Source organism: Notothenia rossii (assembly GCF_949606895.1).
Source record: "Notothenia rossii genome assembly, chromosome: 2".
Lineage (NCBI taxonomy): Eukaryota > Metazoa > Chordata > Actinopteri > Perciformes > Nototheniidae > Notothenia > Notothenia rossii.
The window spans coordinates 82,968,767-82,991,230 of record NC_136904.1 but is presented as its reverse complement, the minus strand read 5'-3'; the positions used below and the strand labels follow the sequence as shown (position 1 = coordinate 82,991,230).

Sequence of the window (22,464 nt, the reverse complement as noted above, 5' to 3'; positions counted from 1 at the left end):
CCCGTTTAAAAAAACCTCCATTCTAACAACAAAATGGTTATCTCGATTGGGAAATTACGGCTATGACTTTCATTATCACCATCGTTTCTGGACAGCAGCCTATGATCCAAAGAAGTCAGAGGAAGTGAAATACAATATTATAGAAACTCAAAGATATTGTAAGACACGTGTTACTCAAACGCAGCAATGTGTGAGTCAAAAACATTGCTCAAAAAACATCCTACGCTGAGATGAATCATCAGTGTTTTGGTCAGAGAATGATGCAGCGATTTTCTTCAACTAGTCACACTGCTGGAACTCTTATGAACACACCAAACTTATAAAACGTGTTTCCTCCATTCACGTCCTCAGCTTGGGGTCATGTGACAGAGGTCCCTCCTCACCAGAAGCCACTTGAAGTTGTTGTATTTGTGAAGCAGCTGCTCGGTGCTCCAGCTCTGATGGCGATGGAGAACTTCAAACATTTCCTGGTGGTTCTGTCTGTCGCCGCGGCCGCTGGGTTGGTCTCCATAATATTTGTGCTAAGATGGGTTCTTAACTTTAGAGAGGGTTTAGCCTGGGATGGAGGTCCGGCCGAATTCAACTGGCATCCGGTCCTAATGGTGATCGGGTTTATTTTCTTGCAAGGAACAGGTGAGAAATTAGTCTTTTTAAGAAGTGTTTTGGTCAATCGGAATGTGGGGGTTGTCTTGAAGATGTGTAAACAGGATTTGAATTTGCGCAAGACTCGCTTAACCAACGACCTGAGGGGGAGGTTACCACTGACTGTTTATATATTTAAAAAAACATGACTGAAATTGCGTTAGATTAATTAATTTCAACTTCATTTGTAGGTTTATACTGTAGCATCCACAAATTGAGTATGTGATGTTAAGGAAGTCAATTATGAGTTTATTCTGATAATATAACTTAAGCAATATGACCCTCATGGAAGCATGAACTTTACACCTCACAAAAACATGACCTTAAAAGTCATTAATATAATGACAATAGTGCTTTCTATGGAAAAGTATAAGGGCTATGCATAAGGAAGGAACAATGAGGAGTTAGACTTTTAAAAAACATTTATTTGGAGAATAAAGTATAATTATTGAGAATAACTTGTTCGTGGATAGAAAAGTTGAAGAAGAGAAGAGTTGGATTTTTATTCTATACATTTTGACATAATCTTCCAAATTGGATTTAATTCCCAAAATGGTATCTCTTCTTTATTCTTAACATTCCAAAAAATGTTCCCCAACATTTCAACTTTATTTCTAAAATTATAAAATAAAATAAAGATCTTTACTCCTTAGGTGTTTCTCCTAAGTCTGGCCCTAATGCTTTCCGTAGTTTCTTAAAGTGTTCACTATCACCAACCGTGTCCAAACAAACTTTAATACGTGACTGTACATGAAAACTTTACTTAAACATTGTAATGGAAGATATGCCAATTTTTAAAGTGAAACAAGTGTGTCCAATGTTGTTTCATTGTTGAATCAAGAATGACAGAGTAACTTCCTCTTGCAGCCATCATAGTCTACAGAATCCCCTGGACCTGGCATCGCAGTAAACTGATGATGAAGTTTATCCATGCTGGCTTGAATTTACTAGCCTTCATCCTAGCTGTCGTATCAATGGTGGCAGTTTTTGACTTCCACAATGCTGCCAAAATCCCCAACATGTACAGCCTGCACAGCTGGGTGGGCCTCGCAGCTGTGATACTGTACGGTCTGCAGGTAAATAGGGCTGCAACTAATGTTTATTGATTCATCAGGATTATTAGTTTGCTCCATAAAATGTCAGAAAATATTGAAAAATGTCTACAAACCAATGCTCCTGGTTTCATTTAGCAGTATTTATATTGCTGCTATAAATAATACACAGTTTGGCCTTTTGCATATCCTAAATGAGCTTTATTGTTAAAACCACTGTTATATTTTGTACCTCTTTCTTTTATGCAGCTAAGGGTTGGTTCAAAACAACACATAAACTAGGGCAGGTTTACTAACACACTGGGAAAAAAACACTTGACCTTCTCTAAAATGCCAAGTCATGGTGAACAAAAGTCCTTTTTAGTGTGTTATCTGATAAGAGGATGTTTTTTCTCCTTCAATGAGCAGCTTGTTCTTGGAGTTGGCATGTACTTGATGCCATTTACACCTGCATCCTGGAGAGCAGCGTTTATGCCCCTGCATGTCTACGGAGGTCTTTTCCTTTTCACCAGCGTAATAGCTGTGGCACTCATGGGCATCACAGAGAAACTCATTTTTAGTCTGTAAGTATTTTGAAAAGGAATACAAGCTTTTAAACCAGTTGCACAGTACTAATGCTGCTTAAGAGTGTGCATAACTTTATTTTTTGTACTTTCTTTCTAAGGAGCAACCCAAAGTACAAGGACTCTCCCCCAGAGGCAATCTTTGTGAACGTCCTGGGACTCCTCCTCGTGGTTTTTGGAGCACTAATCCTCTGGATTGCCACTCGAAAGTCTTGGAAACGCCCCAGTGAACAGATCTTGCATACTCTGCATACCGACGGGGGACTTGAGGACAGCAGCAAAGTTGGTCCAGCCTTGTCTCAGCTATCTGATGTACCTAATGAGGAGACCTGTGGAGATGTCAGGAAGAGGAGTTGCAAATTAGATGATCAGCCTGACTGATTAGTAAATAACTGACTCAAGACTGGGTACTTTATCCAGTGTTGAATGTAGCCTATGTGTTCACACTTAAGCAAAAATTAAGATATCATATTTTCTATTTTACACATTTCATTTTTTTGGTATTTGTTGTTTAATTACATTTGTTATAAGCATATGTAAATAATGGTGAGCTTTTTACGATTGAGATAATCTGGGAATACACTGTACAACAATGCATAATGTTCCTAATTCTGTTGTATTATGATATTTAGATTTTTTAAATATGTTCAAAAACTTTCTACATTTTTTTATAATAAATATGTATATGTTACAACACTGTCCATTACTGTTTTGGGGTTTGTGTTGCTGTTCTGTAAAAGCTTTTCAAAGATAATTTTACTACATTAAATTTAAGTTAAGCAGAGCTGATGAAAACAACAAACATGTAAATATTGTTTTCCGGGTGTCGCACCAAATATGTTTCTAAACTGTTTAAGACCCTGCTGCTTGATTTATTAGGAGGCATTTTATGCTCACAAACATGATTCCTCTTTGCCTTGACCTCGGATGCCAGCAACACAGCTACGTAAAAGCGAAGTGCGTCTTTTTGGCTCTTCCCAGCATCCGTAGTTTGTTGGCAGCCCGTTTGTTTTGGCTCGTTCTTTGGCATCTGGTGTCAGGTAGAAAACCTGATTAAAGGTTTGTAATATACACATACATTTCATGTTAGCTGGTGTATCACACGCTTGTATTTATTTTGTATTCAATGCTTCCTTTGTAGCCCAACTCGCCTGTTCATTGTGCGGTCAGTTGAAAGCGCATGACAGCACTGAGGACCTGTCCAATGATGTAGCTAGCTGCTAACAAATAAAGCTAACTTTAAAGCATCTTTTAACACAAATAGTGGGTTAGATTGTGCAAGTCCCATTTTATGTGAGCCGAAAACGTTTTATTTTAATGCAATAAAGGACATAACTATGTGTGATATTAATTTCAATTGACTGAACCTTGTTCAACAAAGATGGCTAAGCTAGCCTTTTAGCCATTCATAACAAGGAAGGCTAGCTTCGGTACAGGCCGATTGGATTCTAACAATCAGTGTCTTATATGAAACTACGATGGGATTCGTTCAATAAAACATAATGGAGCAAGGTGGTTGTTTGAACGCGTTTACAACTTACGATATAAGTCAGAGACAAGTGACTAAAGCGGACAGGATAGCCCCATGCTAAGGGTGGGGCTCTCTGTTAGCTGGCTGACAATGACTAGCCAGACGGACTGTGGTTGTAACCGAGTTACATGTAACTGAGACTGTTTGTCTCCAATAAACAAGGATGTTTGACTTACTGAGCTGCAGAGATGACATAAAACACTCCTGGATGGTCATGCTATGTTAGGTATTTTAGCTAGCTGTCTCCACTGCTGTGCAAGGTGGTACTGAAGCTGAGAGCATCATCTGTCAGGAGACGGTGGACTAATAATAGGAAGCATTTTGTTTCCTGAACCCACTATTTTTCAGTTCTGGTGGTTGGAAAAGTATTGAGATGCTTGATTAAGGTGAAAGTACTGATACAACAGCGTAAAAGTGTTATCAGCTAAATGTATTAAAAGCATGTATTGTGCCCTTTTGTGTATGGTTTACATCAATATATTACAGTTGAAGAGCTTTCTGATAATGCTTTTTTCCCAGCTCTTTAAAAGGGGGTTTTAAATAGTTTATTTATCTTAAAAAATACAGCTGGAAACACATTGTTTTTCACTGGACATACAAATGTATGACAAATTGTTATCTGAATAGTAACTGTCAGACAATTGAAATACAGTAAAAAGTACAATATTTACCTCAATACTTGTGAAGTATAGAGTAGCATTCCATTTAAATAGGCTACTTAAGTACAAGTACCTCAGATTTGTACTTACGTACAGGGTGAATAAATATACATTCCACCACACATGTCGTTGTAAGTTAAAGCGCAAACTGTTACTTGGCTAATGTTGTTATAATTCTCAGTATGTGAACAGAGATCGAAAATGGAATGATTTCTCACAAGTCAGCGTAAACGACCGCGATCTCCAACGGAGCCGGTCCAGCCGGACAACCCTGCTATCTCTGTGTGTGTGTGTGGTAGTGCTTACCTTGCAAAGTAATGTTATAAGTGTCAAAGGAATGTTTTCATGTAAATATTAATGATAACATTCTAGCGTGTCCAAGTTAATAGTTATGTCAGTTATTATGGGGGTTATTCCCTATCTTTATTCAAGAGCGTGGTATTTAAATGTGAGAGCATACTTTATTGATTTCTTTCCCACAAACCCTGTCCTCGCACTCAAATAGTGCCTGCTTGCACTTAGATTTGCTCTGCTTCTGTTCAAACTGTACGCTTGCACTCAGATATATTGCTGCTTACAGATTTCCTGTGTTCCAGCTTAAAACCTTCTCCTCGCACTCAGGCTGTTTCTGTGAGCTCGTGAAATGTCTGCTCTCAGATTTCTTGAACACTTTTCAACAACACTAAAGCTAAACAACCCGTAACGGAGGCCGAGATCTATGAGCCCAGAGATCACCTCCGTGACAGGAACACAAAGACAAACCAGAATATGTTGTTTGTTCACAGCCGTGGCATCATGTCTGACAAAAGTGAGCTGAAAGCAGAGCTTGAAAGGAAGAAGCAACGCCTGGCTCAAATCAGAGAGGAGAAGAAAAGGAAGGAGGAGGAGCGCAAGAAGCAAGCGGTATGTTTAATATTTTGTCAATTCTTCGAATGTTCTCTGGTATTAAATGTAAAAATGAGTATTTAGAATAAATCGCAACAAAACCTTAGTGGCTCAGTGTGATCACTGCAACATCTCATTTCAATTCAAAAGCAAATTCATGACCTGCTACACTTAATTTGTGTGATTTTTTTTTGTAACAAAATAAATGTCTTGGATAGGGATAAGCTTTATAAAACCTTTCCACATTGCCTAATGGTCTTGAAAAGGTAGAAACAATCTACACCTCCAACACAAGGTTATTGACAAGTAAAATCTTTGGCACAAACATTTACATATACACAAAGTTGTTCTTTGTTCATAGGTATTACATTACATCAATTCTTTGGGTGTATTCTGCATTTGAAGTGTTACTGCACTTGCCATTTTCCATTTTTTTGGACATTATCTGCAATAACAATCCGGCAGTACCTTTTAATTGCAATGCAAATTAGTGAGGTAGTTGGTTTTTAAAATGTACACAAGTCTCACAGAGCTAGAAATTAGAACACATCAACAAGTTGAAGGTATTCACACTTTGTGATCTGTAATGTAAGGTGGGTATTTAGAGAATTGCATTAATGGTTGATGCCTTGATCTGTTTCCAGGCGGACCAATTGAAAGATGCTGCAAATCACCAGGATGATACAGACCTGGAGAAAAAAAGACGTGAGACGGAGGCTATGCTACAGAGTATGGGCATAACCCAAGATACTCCTGCTGGTATGTATTCTATTACTTGATGGATTGTACTCTCATACATCCTGTTTCATATATAATCTTTAATACCTTTTTTACAAACAAATCATTTACAGTACCTCATTTTCCATTATATCTCACAGACATTGCAATTATTTTATAGGAAGGGCCTACACCGTTATTTGGCTCTTTGACTGGGGTTTGAGAGTGTTCACATTTATTGCATTTATTATTCTATGTCAGTAAGTAGGATTATGATTTATAACAACAGATATATTATAGCTAAACAGTGGAATGTTCTTTACTGGCCAGTCAGCTGACCTCAGTACAGCTAATCCTATGTTTGAATTGTTAAAGACCAGACTGAAAGGCTCAGAAACAACCAAGGGATAAATGTAAATATTTAAACAGTCATTGACTAAATTATCTTTCAAACTTATATTCAATTTTTCTGTTTTAGGGGGATTTTTTTTACACAGCCACTTGCATGTTTACAACATCAGTGTTCTCGTGCATATTACTGGAATATTAATTTCCATAATAGTCTGATTGGTAGTAGTAATTATTATCTTTTTCATAATTGGGGTCCAACACCAGAATATGTTGTGCTTGTTTTCATGCTGTTCACAAGGGACAGAGTATAACGTGTCAAGGTCTCATTGGAATATTTTTTGTTGAATTGTTAAGATTTTCGTTCTCAGAAATGTGATAAAGACACATACTAACCAATTGGAAAAAAGGGAAAACATGTATTTAATGTATAACTGCAACCTTACTCACAACTACTTGTAAATAATATACCTGTGTATACTTCCTAAATATTTTTTCAGTTCATTCAGAGGGAGATTGTTAGAGCACTGACTCGTCGCTAACAGCAGGTGGCAGAAGAGATCCATAATAAAATCTTCAAGAGTCTCACAGGATGCAGACACACTAGAACCAGAGACGGACAAACATCAGAGTTTTATGTCTCTTTTTCGAAATTATTGTATAATTTTAAATATTCCTAAATAAAGGCAAACTAGGTATCATAGTGTTGTTAAAGCTTTTATTTCAAATACAGCTCTTGGTCACTGATGTCGAGATCTACATTAAGATTGACACATTCAGCATAAATGTATTTGTCCTCTCTTGTGAAAAGCTTAGTGTCCTGGTACTGTAACAGATGATTATTGTCTGTCTCTCCATGTAGTCCCTCCTCCCATCTCGCCAACTCCCAAATCGGCGGGCACACCGAGTGAGGCAGGGAGCCAAGACTCTGATGGAGCCGTGGGACCCAGGTACACACACACTCACACACACACACACACACACACACACACACACACACACACACTCACACTCACACTCACACTCACACTCACACTCACACTCACACTCACACACACACACACACAGACGCATTTCTCAGCAACAGTTTGAGTAATAACATTCTTTCCTCACATTCTAGTTCAGTACATTACCAGTGTGGAAACAATGCAAACATCATTATTAATGAGGGATTAATTGCTTTATCTCCGCCTAAGGCACATTTTTTTAATGTTTGGTGCTTTGTTGAGCTTTATATGTCATCTTAAAGAAATATTTGTGTTACTTTATGTGCTCAGTTATGCTTATGCCAGCAAGAATGTGATGTCAGCGTCCTTGTCACCGCCTCTCAAGCAGCTTATACATTGCAGATGTGTTGTACAGCATATTAGTTGTTTTCGCTTTGCATCACTTTCAACTCCAGACAAAGGCTATGAATATATTTAAAGCTTGATTCCGCTGAGCACGACTGAGCTACAATCCTTTAGGAAGTCTCATACCATTACAGTGAATGATGACGAGTTTATACCAACTGAGTGCATGTTTATTTAATTTGTGTGCCGTTGAATTAGGACGATCCTAAATTAACAATAAAACAGCAGGCTGCTGTGATGCCTGGGGGACTTCTTAACCCCTAATTAGAGCCCCTTCCCTGGGCTGAAACTCAAGCTCCCCCAGTGTCCCATCAGGCCGAGGGAGCTGTTCCCCCTACGTGTTGACTCATTTCCACACACATGGAGGTCATGTTTTCTCCCTGAGGGTTCTCTCTCTCTCTCCCTCACTCTCTGTCTGCACCACACTCAGAGCCTTTGGTGTGACACAGTTCAGGCTGTATCAGCCCCGCAGGCTGCACATTACACCCTGTGTCATCTCACTCTGAGGGGCTGTGTGTCCGTGCATTTTAAGCAGACATTCTTACATATCTGAGCTTCGTGCAGGCAGATTTATTTTTGAACTGAAAAACAAAAAAGTTTCAAGTGTGTTTAGTTACCTTGGATCCAATCAGCATGTTGTGTGCCATGATGCTAACTTTATTTCCTCTCCTCATGTGTGCCCGCTTGTCTCTCTCACTAATGCTGCCTTGTTGCTGTGACACTAACCAGGACTCTGCACTGGGACTCTGACCCGTCCACTCTTCAACTTCACTCTGATTCTGAGCTGGGGTACTGGACACTCTCTTCTCTCCTTTCCTGGTCATTTTCCCTTCTCTCAATCTATGGCATGAGTACTTTGTCTTTCAAAGTCATTATTTGGTTAATGCAGGCCAGGAAAAAAGTCGGCAAAGTCTGCACGCAAGAGTGCTCAGACAAAACCTTTGAATTGATTCACACGGGTTGTAACACTAATCTGCAATCTATGCCATCCCATGAAACACTCATTTGCTTACTTACTTTTTTTCCACTTGCTAAGAATACGTGACAACTGTTGTACAAGAAAATATAAGAACAATAATAGCAGATGCTTTGTATGGTTTTTGTTTTGCTGTGCAAAGTTTGAGTTTTTCTGTGATTTTAGGCGAGGAACTCCAAAACTGGGAATGGCCAAAGTCACACAAGTGGACTTCCCTCCACGTGAGACTGTGTCCTACACTAAAGAGACCCAGACACCTGTCGTGACTCAGCAAAAAGAAGGTGGTTCTCACATATTGTTACAATGGATGTGGATGAAGTGGTCTATTTAAATGTACAGCTTCTTTAATTACAAAAGCGTTGTTTTGTGCAGAATTAATAACAGGGGTCTTGGGGGATGTATGTGGGAACCGGAAGTGAACAATAAGTGGAAAATGTTTGATTTTAGATGAAAGTAAAGGAAGAATGAGGCCCAGGAAACATAAGAAGTCGAAGGAGAGATTAAATTCAGACAAGCGCTGCTCTCTGAACCTCACAACCAACTCCGCTCCGGTATAATTAATGAGCAGGATGAGAAAAGCAGTGACAGGAAGGAGAAATGCGATTGAGGGGGAAGATATGAAGCGCTGCGCATACGACTGCTTATTGCCACTGAAGCATGTCGATATGTATGTAATTGCTGCGCTGGCGCTTTCATGCGGCTGGCAAAAGAGAAAATCTGGGCTGCTATTAACACCACATGTTGAACACATGTTCCATCAAATATGCAATACTTGTGGGTGCCCTGCTTATCCTTGGTTGATTTATGTAATGACAGGAAGCACACTCAAATCTTTATTTCATTTTTTAAGCTTTCATAGCAATATATTCTTTAATCTCCAACTGACACAAGATCTTGTTTTTATTTTTTATTTGTATTACCCTTTGTGTAATGGGAACAAAGACATCTTAATTATAATTTTCAAATGAGCACACATTTAATCATACACATTTTTGAAACTGTCTTTTATATTTATACTTTCAAATCAAAAATATGTTTTCTTAAAAATTAACTGATTTAAGAGCTGTTTTGAGGCTGCTTTACAACTACTTACTCGATAAGGGAAAAAAAAAAAATCAGTATTTACATAAAACACTTATACTGTAATTACATGTAAAAGGGATTAGAAATATTAAAAGGGCTATCTTTGAAACTCTTCGGTTTTGCCTACAGAAGATTCTGACCTACTTGTTGCTGATATTTCCCCAAGACAGGGACATCATATTTTACTTTTATTAGTATTTATAAAAACGTCACACCTGTGCACGGCCACTGTTACCCTCTTACATCATGCCAGAGTTGAATGAAGCCACAAGATTCTTCTCCAAATCAGCAGCTGGTAACAGGTATCAGAGTCCAACCACAAAAAACAACCCAGCATTTAGCCGTCGCAAAATTGATGTGATAAACATTATGGAATGTCGCCCTATTTAGTGTGAGGCAAATGACAGCGAAATATCGGCCAATGTTCGATTGATAAATCGTTGCATCCCCATCATTGATTGTCAGTCATTTTTCCCTTGTGTCCATCGAGTAAATCCTCAGGTGGCATGCAGCATAAGCAAGATGACATGGTGTGCTTCTGTGGCAAACAATGAGCAGAGCTATGGATGGAGGAAGAGCATTTCTCTGTTCCTCATCACTCTTTACTCTGGACTCTGCTGGGCATTGTAAAACTGTGTTAACCAACGATGGTTCCTGCCAGCTGTTCAACACGAGGCCCCCTTCCTCCTCTCTGCCACTATGTAATCATTTCATCAACTCCCTCGCTTCCCTGTCTTCTCCCTTCACCGAACAGGCACATAACAAAACACACTCAGTGACATTGTGCATTTTCACACCATCACTTCTGGCACTCGATGAGACGGCATCCCCTTCCCGGCTTGCTCCCCTCGGCGCATTTCTGATGTGTGGGGTGGCGTCAGGCCTGGTCTCTGATTGAGCGATTTATCATGTTGTCAAAAGGAGGCAACGGCGCGGCACTCTCAAGGTCAGCGGGCGGCGGCATTAGAGGGAGCGCCGGCCGTGCCCCGGCTGATGCTCACCGAGGGTTTTCCCACAGTGTGTGCACGACACCGGCAGACGGGAGGAACAGATTTAAGATTTTAACATCACATGCCCTACTGACCCAGACAAAGAAAACCTGAACAGTCAAAGAGAATGCATCATCGGGTTGTGTGATTTGTTATAAATGCGGACAGTGTTGCGTCATGAACCTGGCATTCTTTGTTTACTTTCCCTCTCGGATGCCTATGAATTTCTCCTTTCCCTTTGAACAGCATCGTTTCCTTTTTTAAATTTGAATTAGTCTATTCTGTCTGTAGGTACTCTACAGACAATGTGTTGATTCAAGCCATAACGCTGGTGAATATCTGTGCCATCGCTGCAGTATTCTCAGACTGCACTAGTAGGTAATATGCAGCATCAATATGCACTCCTCAACAAGAGGCTGTAATTATGGTGTGTGTGTGTGTGTGTGTGTGTGTGTGTGTGTGTGTGTGTGTGTGTGTGTGTGTGTGTGTGTGTGTGTGTGTGTGTGTGTGTGTGTGTGTGTGTGTGTGTGTGTGTGTGTGTGTGTGTGTGTGTGTGTGTGTGTGTGTGTGTGTGTGTGTGTGTGTGTGTGTGTGTGTGTGTGTGTGTGTGTGTGTGTGTGTGTGTGTGTGGCGTTTAAAAAGGCTTTTCAGGAATATAAGTACGTAGAGCAGCTTAATAAATCTAATATTTAATTACGATTGTTTTAATCACTCTGAATTCAGAGGCAGGTCAGAACTTTTTATCACAAAAGCCCTTAATGGTCTTCTTGGTTGAAGTGCCACTTGTTATCGTGGTCGGCTTTTATGCACTTGATTATTACCACTGTTAAATCTATTAATCTAATTTATTGTATCCCTCTTTCATACAGTAGCTTTGAATTTTTTATGGACAATTTGGAACAAATCTGATTTATTTGAGTTTATAGTGAATTATATGCACCTTTACAACCAATTTATTTTTCTTTCTCATTAACAATGTTATGAGTATTATATTGCCTGTGACAGACTCTGTTTTTAAAGGAAGATAGTGCTAGTTTAGGACTTCTGCTTACCGTCGTGCTGAGTGTGATCTTTAGACCTCAGTGTTAGACATGTGTAACCATGTTGAAGAAGTTGAAAACACTATGCTCCTGTTTCACAGACGACTGAGTGTTATCAGATTGATGGACATCTGACATTTATTTGGCTTGCAGCAATTTGACCTTTGCCACACTACAACACACAACCCCAAATGTTGGTGTGGCAAATGGAAAATGGTTGATCACAGTCTCTGGGTCTGGGATTTTTTTTGGTGTATTGGTAGAGTTTCGTATTGTGTAGTTAGTTATTGGTCTTTATAGAGGCAGGCTTAGAGAAAACCCTGCTGCACGTGCTGAAGTCAGACCCTTTTTGTGTGGGGACATATAGAAAGTGGAAGACACCTGCAGCGGGGAGCAAAGGTTGTTTAGTTTTATACTTTGAACATCACTGGCTGTATTTGCATTAATGTATTGTCCATTCACTAAGACCTGTGATTAACCCCCCCCCCTCCTGTCCAGCTCCCGAAAAAAAGCTTTTTATTTCTTAAGTGGAACAAAAGCCATAATTGAGGCTGCTTTGAGAGGAGGTGTCAGTGTATGGGACATCGGTGATCCGGGTGAATTCTGTTAAATGCAGACCCCCCCCACCCCCCTTCCTCCACACCCCCCCCCCCCCCCCCCCACCATCGTTTCGACCCTACTACCCCCCTACACATCCACAGCGGGGTCACCAGGATCACTAGCTTTTCTCCAAATGGCCATTTTGGCTGGCAGGTGCATTATACCCTTTATTTTCAGATTGTCTATCCGCTCCTAATGCCTGGCAGGTTGATTGCTCTGGCTGCCTCACCAGGGAGAGGGCTGACGAGCACGGCCGGGACTCGCTGAAAGACAGTGATTACTGTTTTCCTTTAAGCCTGATTGAGGCCCTTGAAAGGAAAGATTTTAACCTTCTCCTGTTGGTTGCAGAGTATGGCCGTACATTGAAATGGCTTGTGTCATCAACCCGGTTCTGTAAACTCATCAGTGTACCCAATAACCTTCTTCCCCTAAACCTCCATCTGAGAAAGGGGATAAATCACTTTACGGACAAAGTGACGGATGACATTATCATTTAGATTATTTCCATAGGAAGGAAATTCTGGCATGTGGTGCTGTCATCTCAGATTAACTATAAGGTTCATACTAAGATAAACGCTTCTAGGAACCAGGCGAGTATTTCCCCTTCTTTCAATGAATCTGTTTTGTCCTGCTTTTGCTGCTATTATTGTTTTTTTTACATTGAAAGCATAGGCTATATACCATCTCTAAGAGATGTGTTTTGAAAAAGCGTGTTCATCTTCTTTGAGGTAGAACCGGTGTGCAGTTTGCCAGCTGGTCGGGCCTGTATTTTCTTGTACATTCTCTGAGGTTGAATGGGAGCTACAGGACCTCCTGCTAGGATGGTAATTGCTCGGGCTTGCTGTTCAGGGAGAAGCTTGTCTCGAGGCAGCCAGGCGGAAAACCTCTGTGCCATCCCCATGCCACCTCTGAAGAGCAAAGACAATCCCGGCATCACCATCTGCTTTTGCACCATGCTGTCATCTGGCCGGACCAATGGGACGGGGCCGTGCAGCTGCTCCACACCCTCTGCCCCGCTGCCCTGTGGCCTGGAAGGGGGCAACCTGCCACTGGGACACAGAGGAAACAGCTACACTGACAGCTAGACTTTCTATTGAATGGCTAGAGTCTCATTAACAGTTAGGAAAGACAGGGGTCCCTTTGACAACAAGACACCCGCTGCGCTGTGTCCCTTTAACACAAATAGCAAACTTCCCTGCTTTAGAGGAGCAGGTCCCTTTTTTGAAAGGAGACATTGTGCTGACAAACCAAACAAATGCAAGGCAGAGATACCAAATCAGTCTTTGGTCGTGCCCATAATCACCGGGTGGAGCTTTTTATTGAAAAAGGAAAATAATTGATGTGAGAGACGTGGTGAGCAAAAGGTGTGAAACGTCTGTATGGAGGCATGATCGCTTGTCACGAGAATGTTGTTACTTAAATTGGATTTTTACTTTTTAGGTGTAAAATATTCTCAATTATTTTTCCTTGGGCCCCTTCAAAAATAGACCCCTAAGAATGTACAAAGCTTCGAAAAATGTAACGTTGTGTGTTTTTAATTGTGAATATGCAACACAAGAGTAATGTATTAGGAAAAATTCAAAGTTATGAGTTTCAGATTTGTTGGTATTCTGAAAAACTACTATTATTGGTAATAAAATGAAGTAATCTAGAAACTGTATACAACTTAAGTCTTTGTATTGTTCTAGTGTTTAACATAGTTATCTTTCTTCTCAGCTGAGGAAGAAGAAGAAGAGGAGGAAAGTGCTCCAATCGAAGCAGCAGTGGAGACTCAGACTGAGAAACCGGACCAGAAAGAGGAGGAGGAAGGTACTCCATCACCACTGATGTTGCATACTTGTAATCTAGCCACTTCAGTTTTACTAGTGATTTTCATAATAGTGGTTGCACTGAAGTCTCTATTCCTGGGAAGCAGTGCATCACATGCCACATCTTAAAGGCAGTGATCAGAAGTTCAGTGTGTCTGTACCTCTCTGTGCAGCAGCCCCCCACGAGCTGACAGAGGAGGAAAAACTCCAGATCCTGCACTCCGAAGATTTTGCGAATTTCTTTGACCAGAGCACTCGCATTATTGAGCGAGCTCTGTCGGAGCATGTGGACCTCTTCTTCGACTACAGCGGTCGTGACCTGGAGGAGAAGGAGGGGTAACAATTGTAGAACTAGACAAGTACTTAAGAAAACACGGTAATTGGTTTCTGAATGAGTGTTTTTATTGATTTGTGGTGCTTTGTTTTCCCCAGTGAAATCCAGGCCGGTACAAAGCTGTCCCTCAACAGGAAGTTCATGGATGAGCGCTGGTCCAAACATCGCGTCGTCACCTGCCTGGACTGGTCCCTGCAGGTCACTTTTTAAGACAACTTTCTATAAATAAACCAAGAGTTTAAATTGTTTCTTAAAAAAACATTTGTAAGTTGTGTGCAAATGTCAAAAGGATTTGCCTAAACGTGTTTTTAAAACAGAAGCGATATGTTCATTCGTGTTGCTAATTGGCTGTTGAAACAACTTAGCTGTGCTCAGCCATAATGCTTTATGATTACATGTCTCGAGTTTGACAGCATTTACTTTTGGCCACAAGTCCCCCAGGAGAAGTAAGTTATGTCCCACACATTGTCACTCAGTCGGGAGCCATAATGATTTGTTTCCTCTGGTGTCTAAGGTCATTTAATGCATGATTCTGCAATGGCTTCTGACAGTGATTGAACACCAGCTCTTTGTTCACGGTGTTTACCAGCTCAGAGCGATACCCATACCCTCGTGATCGGAAATTCAGATTTCTCAAACTGTAACTCTCGAGCACGAGAAGCGGCAGAGGTTAAAGGTTTGCTTACATCTGGCTTGCTGGAGTCATTATCCGCCCATGTTTTTAATATGTGGCTCAGTGGGTTTTAGATGTTCAATTAGTTGCTCTGTTTTAGTCACAGTTGTTAGTTTTCAGAAAAATAACTTTTGGGTAAAATTATGAAGAAAACTAACATATAACAATTCACCAAAGTTCCTAAGGGCGGGTTGGGACATTCAACCGAGCCATACATCTTTAGGAAAGGTTACACATTCTTAAAGGCATTCATAAGCTCCACACTGGGCAGGCGAGGCTTTCCCACAAGGAGCCAAGCCTGGGGGGCCACGTCTGCCTCCTCCGACATTCATTTAGGCTGATTTTTTCTTTTTCTTTCTTTCTCTGTCACCAGTATCCTGAACTGCTGCTTGCCTCATACAACAACAACGAGGAGGCTCCTCACGAGCCAGACGGCGTCGCCTTAGTGTGGAACATGAAGTACAAGAAGGCCACACCGGAGTACGTCTTCCACTGTCAGGTACCCCAAGAAAAAAAGCCTCTCTGCTTTCTGTCTCCAACCTCTCTCCCCACGGGGGTCTCGTTCCTTGACAAACTTGGAACACATCCAACCATCCCCAGTTTGCTCCCCCCTTCTCTCCTCCTCCCACACCACCTTCATCCACATTGTGAGTTCACCATACTGGCATCCACCTCCACCACTTTTCATCCATAAACACATGTTCACGAGGCGCGGGAGAAGACCTGTGGTGCAGGAGAATCTGAGCAGTGCTGCAGCAGCATTAAGTGTGTGGGGCAGGGCCGGTTATCATGTGCATCCAAACAAGGGCTCTGTGTTCAGAGAGAGGGAGAGCAGCTCCACCGCTCTGCCCAGCCTTATTATACTGCCTGCCCCGAGGCTGCTTCAGCAAGACAAGTTGAGTAGAACCACATGTTGCCGCCGCCACAGCGGATGTAGATGAAGGCATATTGCTCAGATGAATAAAATTGAACAGAAGTGTGAAGGCACATTTTTCCGCGCCTTAAAATCCACTCATAACGAGCTATTCCCAAACCCATGCGTCACCATTTTTTGTCAAGAAAAGTCCCGTTAGAAAAAAAATGTTTTGCCAAGGTGTAAATCAAAAGTTTAATAATAATCCAGCCTCAAGGTTTGTTTTATTTGCAGTGTAAAGGCTGAGACATGAGTGATGAAAGGTTTTGGGAAAGAGCGAACACACACTACTCTGACTTTGAGATGAAGTTTGATGTTTTCCATATTCTCATTATGCCAACTTGTTGCTGATATGAAACACAGCAATGCACCGCAACCAGAACCTGATTGGACACAAGTGTGCATGGTGGTCAGTTAGCTCAGTGGAAAACCCTACCAAGGTACTTCCACTGTAGATTATTTGTGCTTCTTTGAGTAAATGAATGCAGTATTCATTGTTCTGAATGAAAAAGCCATTTCAGGGGGGGTGCATACACTCAGCTGCTAGTGTCTCATTAGTATCATTGAAGGAATCCTAAATACCAGAACAAATGAAGCACCTTATATCTTTCATCCCCACACCTCTCTAAACCGTAACCAAAACTATAAAAAGTGAACAAATGGAAATAAAGAGATATTTTTAAAGAGGCAAAGAATATTTTTCAGCATATTTTCACATGTGTATTATTAAGATGATATCAATATTTAATTGTTTTTAAAATCCCGACTATAGTCAATACCAGCATATTAAGACTACTCAGAGATAGAGATAGGGTTACAAGTCAGTATACACTAAAACACAACAACATGTAATAAGTCTTTTCCTGGGAACAATATCCTATAACGTATCATCCATACCAGTCTCTGTTGCCATTAGCACCAATGTAAGCATTCTGGATTTAATTATTATTAGTAGTATATTTGTTGGTTAGGCAAGAATGAGGTATCATTTATGTTATACTGCTCCTTTCAGAGTACTATATGAAACTATTTTCCTATCAGTGGTTATATCTTCCAGACACTTAGCATTAGAGTTCTGCTGCCGGGCATTGACTAATGGTTTGCCTCCTGCTAAAAATATAGAGTTGTGCCAAAGAGGGCAAGATGGCGGAGAGTTTCCCGTCATTTCGAGACTTTTATTGCCTAATTTAGCAATTCTACAAGAGGAATAATAATTAGATTATCAAGTTCTGCAGGAGAATTTTGATTAAACCACAAAACAATTGAAAAAATACTTGGCAATAGCTTGTCCTTCCAGCTATTCCCAATTTCCTTAAATTAGGGTTACCTCATAACCTCATAACCCCATGCCATAGGATAGCTGGCGTTCCTGGAGCAGGCAGACCTCCTTATGGCTTGGCAATGTTTCTTTAGGTTTATTCAAGATTTATTATCACACCACACAAAGGATGAGATCAAATATTTGAGTCCTTGAACTAGCTTGTTGTAACCTGCGTGTAAAGAGCTGACATGAATGACAATTTTAGGGGAATCTTCAGTACAGACATTCACTATAAACATGTTTTTTTAATCACTGGAGACTCTAACTGTCCCATCTCTTCCTCTATCTTTCCCTCTCTCTGACAGTCTGCTGTAATGTCGGCTGCTTTTGCCAAGTTCCACCCCAACGTTGTGGTTGGGGGTACGTACTCGGGACAGATCGTACTGTGGGACAACCGGAGCAACAAGAGGACCCCGGTGCAGAGGACCCCCCTGTCAGCAGCGGCTCACACGGTACTCTAAACCAGTGGTTCTCAAACTTTTTTCAATAATGTACCCCCTTTGAAAAAGAAATTCAGCCAAGTACCCCCTGATCACAGCAAAAACAATTTGTTAGGGAAGAAATGCCTATAAAGAGATACAGTACAGCGCTGCACCATCAGTGTCTGATTTATTAAAACAACAACCTTGTAACTGAGAAACACTTAAATGCTACATTTCAAATGTTTACAATCCATCACTAAATTCATGGCAAACCAATTTCAACATCATGCAATAACACTAAGATGACATTAGTTGCATTGAACTGATCTTTTTAATAAGTTTTATTTACAATTTAGTGAGAAACATGGGCTTGTGCTTCACTGAGGATCTTTGTCATTCTGACAGGAAGGCTACTGCAGTTATTACACTTAGCGTTTTGAAATATGTGTAACTCTGTTAATATAAAACCCACACTGCTCAAACTTTGTTACTTTTCCTAAATTTTTTATATTTATTCATTTATTTTGGGGCGTGGGAAGAGAGACAAATATATGAGCATTTTATGAGCATGGGATTTTGCCCCCTCATACTGTATTGTGCATAATGCTGCGCTATACTTTGCAGCCACACGCCGTTGCCAAGCAACGCTTATTGTTTAGGTGTCCTTTGATAAGCAGGCAGTCATATAATTAACTAGAACTAGCTAGATCTGATAGATTTGGAAATAAACGCGAGTGAAGTATAACCAGAAAAGTAAAAATGACTCCCTCTCACTCTCTTCGCAGCACCCTGTGTACTGTGTGAATGTGGTCGGCACCCAGAACGCCCACAACCTGATCAGCATCTCCACCGACGGCAAGATCTGCTCCTGGAGTCTGGACATGCTCTCTCAGCCACAGGTAACATCCATATTTACAAAGGTTTTATTTATCGCAAATGCAAATAATGTGGTCAATAACTACAGTTATTTTAAACAAAGCAGTGTAGGCTGTCATCCTGGATATTAAATCAATGACAGAGACATATCGTTTTTATCTTTTGTTTATTTGCTTATGTTAATACTGTCCTGAGTGAGACTAAAGTACATTTTCCTCCCTTTGCTCTACAATAAAGTGTATTTTATTCTATGTATAGCCAATATTTTAATACTGTATATATGTGTGTGGGTTCTTTCCTATGGGTGGTCAGAGGACTATTTTTTGACTGACATTAACGGCCCGGTGTTAAAGTTTTAACCATAAATTGAATTGCTTGGTTAATAATACATCACAGTTTGAGCTTAGCTTTTTCTTCCTGTGTAACGTCTGTCTCCTTAGTCTTTCTTTCCACTCACTTCCTGTCCATTTCATGCTAAATGTCAAACATATTGGCTGGGCTCCTTCGTTTGGTATTTCCCACCGACTTCAACCATATTTTCTTTTTCTACAACTCATTTTTCACTTTCAAGGAAATTAACTTTGCTAGCTGTGTCATTTCATCTGTGCTGCCAAGACCTCAATGTCAAACTTCCCTTTTTTTTTATAACGTGCTAGTTGAATTTCGAATATGCATTAATAAACTGTCAAGTGATTTTTATAGGTTGTGCTTGGCAGAGTTTGTGTTAACATAAATCGTGAGCGGGGAGCTTGTTAAACATGTTGTTCCGTGTTGCCTCGCCTCCACAGGACAGCATGGAGCTGGTGTTCAAGCAGTCCAAAGCTGTAGCTGTCACCTCCATGTCTTTCCCTCTCGGAGATGTCAACAATTTTGCGGTGGGCAGCGAGGACGGCTCCGTCTACATGTCGTGTCGTCATGGAAGGTGTGTTCAGAAGCAAACCGCGGTCCAGGAAACTAAGCCGGCTTGTTGGGCCCACCTCGGTCCGAGTGTCAAATAAATATAGCCCACTCACTTCCCAGTGCAACGCAAATCCAACACTTGATCTCCTGCTGTTTGAGGTTTCACTCCTGCCCAGTCATCCTGTTTTTCTTTTCCGCTTGTCAGTTATGTTTGCAAAGGTCGCTCAACATAAACAGGGCACACATGCAGGGGAAACAAATCATTTTTTCCCTGTCCTTTTTTCTCCTCCTCAGTGCGTTTCGCTGAGTGAGAGAGTTTGTTTACAGTCGGTATTCCCGGGCAGAATTGAAACTGCACTTCATCTCACAATGTTCTCATTTAACAAACCAGGGCTCCCCTCATGGTGTTTGGTCCTCTGGTGAAGAAGCAGAGAAATGTGGCTTAAATCAGAGCTGCCACGGTAAACGTCATGCAGTTTGCCCGGAGACCGCAGAGAGGGGATAGCTGCTAGGTTTTGCACGGCAGCATCACCTCTGTAATTGGGGGAATCATTTTCCAGCTCATTTACAATGGTATGATACTCTCATCGCAGTTAATAATGCATAAGCATCACTCATGCTGAGTATTTACCTCTCTACATTAATTATCAGAGCATCAGTTGGGTAACAGCTCTGCAACATGTGGGTGAGATGTTGCAGCACTTCTGCCACCCTGCTGGTAATCACACCATATAAGTAAATGATTAATGTGAATACGTCCATCGGCGGGCCTTCTTCTTCCGTGCTAATGTGACGGCTAAGAGAATTAACACAGGAGTGTCAACTGATAAAAATGTCTTTGTTTTATTCCTTTAATGCAGGGGTGTCAAACTCAATTTCATCGTGGGCCACATTTGCATTATGGTTGCGCTCAAAGGGCCGGTTTTAACTATATAATTTATACATATATAAATGTATAATATATATCAAATAATGTATTATATTACATTATTGCCTCTGAATTGGGTTATTATCGGATAGGGTAATAACTTCGTAATTAACTACGTGTGAAAGCAGAAGTCTAGGGCAAATAATTGCAAGTCTCTTCAGTGCCATGTCACAAAACGAGATGCATTGTGGGACATGTAGTTTATGGGCAACGTACTTCTGTAAAGTGGCATGTAACCGTATAATAAACGTATTATATTCTTTCAGAGCTCTTACGGGCCACATGAAATGAAGTCGCGGGCCGGATTTGGCCCCCAGGCCTTGAGTTTGACACCACTGCTTTAATGCAATGTATGGACTTGTTATTCAAACAACTAAAGGTCAAAACCGGATGATTTGAAATGACCTACAGGCTATTTTAAAATATATGTTATTCTTTTTGTCTACAACGAGAACAACTCGCCCCTTCTTAATTTAGGTGGTTTAGCACTTTAGTCTGTCTGTATGTTTTGCACTCGCCACTTAATCTTGTCTGTGCTCTGCAGCAAAGCGGGCATCAGCGAGATGTTTGAGGGCCACCAGGGGCCCATCACAGGGATCGACTGCCACACAGCTGCAGGGCCTCTGGACTTCTCCCACCTGTTTGTCACCTCCTCCTTCGACTGGACTGTCAAGCTGTGGAGCACCAAGGTAAAAGCAACGTCTTGACATACTGAGGATTATTTGATTTGGCTGATAAACGAAAAGACCGGCGTGAAGGGAAACGTTTCCTCCCTCTGTGTGTTTTGTGTCCCTACAAGGTTTTATATCCTCCTGCATTTGTTCATGGTAACTGCAGTATAGTTCAGGATCAAAATCCCAACAAATAATTGTATTCCTCAAATTTAAAAGCCACTACTAGCTCTGTGAGACTAATACCGTTTAAGCAAGCTTACTGCTATGGAGCAAAGTCATTGCTAACAAAAAGCATTCAAAACAAAGTACAGCTGATAAGAACAGAATTGCAGGTATTTGTTCATAAAGCTAAATATTTGACACTTGATGGCGACACAAGGTGGAAAGCTTACACTCACCAGGTGTGAAATACAAAAAGTCCATCAAATATTTGTCAAAAAGCTTTTCACTGGACCAAAGTGATGAAGCTATTCCTTGAGCTAAAATCATCGTCACATTTTGTATCCATTAAGTAGGTTTGTAAGTATATCAAATTGTTATATCTTGTGTGTCTCTGTGTACATAGACAATGTAGGAGATATATTAACTTCTAACGTCATGTTTCTTTATCCTTCTTCCCCCTTTTATTTGTGCAGAACAACAAGCCGCTGTACTCATTTGAAGATAACTCGGATTACGTATATGACGTCATGTGGTCTCCGACTCACCCTGCTCTGTTTGCTTGTGTGGACGGAGTGGGTCATCTGGACCTGTGGAACCTCAACAACGACACGGAGGTATCACACTCTTACTGACAGCACACACGCGTTTCACCACGTCCATTTTCAGTTCTCCTTTGCATCTAAAGGGAAGGAACTCTCAAATCTTAGATATTTTTCTAATTTCTTTGCTAAACGTAATTATAAAACTAAAGGTTGCAGAGCATTTTTCCACTGTTTTCATTATTGTTTTAGGTTCCTACCGCCAGCGTCACAGTGGAGGGTAACCCTGCTCTGAACAGAGTGAGGTGGGCTCACTCTGGCAAAGAAATCGCCGTGGGAGACTCTGATGGACGAGTTCTTGTGTATGATGTCGGAGAGGTGAGAGGGCAGGGCTCTTTTCTTCTGAGTTTGCTTTAAGTAATAATCAAACATGCTTTTACGCCTCTTTTCATCCTGTCAGCGTGTAGTGGATTTAAC

General features: G+C 40.9%; 2 protein-coding genes across 7 annotated transcripts in view; both read left to right on the top strand.

Annotated features, from left to right (window-relative positions):
- The first annotated feature begins 300 nt into the window (after positions 1–300).
- On the top strand, positions 301–2,951 carry cybrd1 (cytochrome b reductase 1). The gene is made up of 4 exons (XM_079664753.1): positions 301–633; positions 1,510–1,718; positions 2,103–2,257; positions 2,359–2,951. The coding sequence occupies exons 1-4, from the start codon at positions 441–443 to the stop codon at positions 2,636–2,638; spliced, it is 837 nt and encodes a 278-aa protein (XP_079520879.1). The 5' UTR covers positions 301–440; the 3' UTR covers positions 2,639–2,951.
- A 141-nt stretch (positions 2,952–3,092) lies between these two features.
- LOC307029107 (dynein, cytoplasmic 1, intermediate chain 2a-like) overlaps positions 3,093–22,464 on the top strand; it is a 20,396-nt gene continuing 1,024 nt past the window's right edge. Inside the window, exons 1-16 of one of the 6 annotated variants that reach the window (XM_079664735.1) lie at positions 3,093–3,316; positions 5,233–5,350; positions 5,977–6,091; positions 7,260–7,347; positions 8,479–8,538; positions 8,891–9,009; positions 14,154–14,246; positions 14,422–14,581; positions 14,678–14,777; positions 15,626–15,751; positions 17,792–17,938; positions 18,694–18,807; positions 19,573–19,706; positions 21,157–21,301; positions 21,922–22,062; positions 22,240–22,365. In XM_079664735.1, the coding sequence (XP_079520861.1) occupies positions 5,243–5,350; positions 5,977–6,091; positions 7,260–7,347; positions 8,479–8,538; positions 8,891–9,009; positions 14,154–14,246; positions 14,422–14,581; positions 14,678–14,777; positions 15,626–15,751; positions 17,792–17,938; positions 18,694–18,807; positions 19,573–19,706; positions 21,157–21,301; positions 21,922–22,062; positions 22,240–22,365 (1,776 nt within the window). In that variant the 5' untranslated portion in view covers positions 3,093–3,316; positions 5,233–5,242. Of the gene's footprint in view, positions 3,317–5,232; positions 5,351–5,976; positions 6,092–7,259; positions 7,348–8,478; positions 8,539–8,890; positions 9,010–14,153; positions 14,247–14,418; positions 14,582–14,677; positions 14,778–15,625; positions 15,752–17,791; positions 17,939–18,693; positions 18,808–19,572; positions 19,707–21,156; positions 21,302–21,921; positions 22,063–22,239; positions 22,366–22,464 lie in introns of all 6 variants that reach the window. The other 5 variants (XM_079664733.1, XM_079664736.1, XM_079664734.1 and 2 more) reach the window with 5 other exon arrangements.

Bases quoted from the DNA above. Each gene is read 5' to 3' on its own strand.
- cybrd1 (XM_079664753.1), top strand. From the start codon at position 441: ATGGCGATGGAGAACTTCAAACATTTCCTGGTGGTTCTGTCTGTCGCC. The intron at 634-1,509 runs GTGAGAAATTAG...TTCCTCTTGCAG, and splicing joins TATTTTCTTGCAAGGAACAG to CCATCATAGTCTACAGAATC. The intron at 1,719-2,102 runs GTAAATAGGGCT...TTCAATGAGCAG, and splicing joins TGATACTGTACGGTCTGCAG to CTTGTTCTTGGAGTTGGCAT.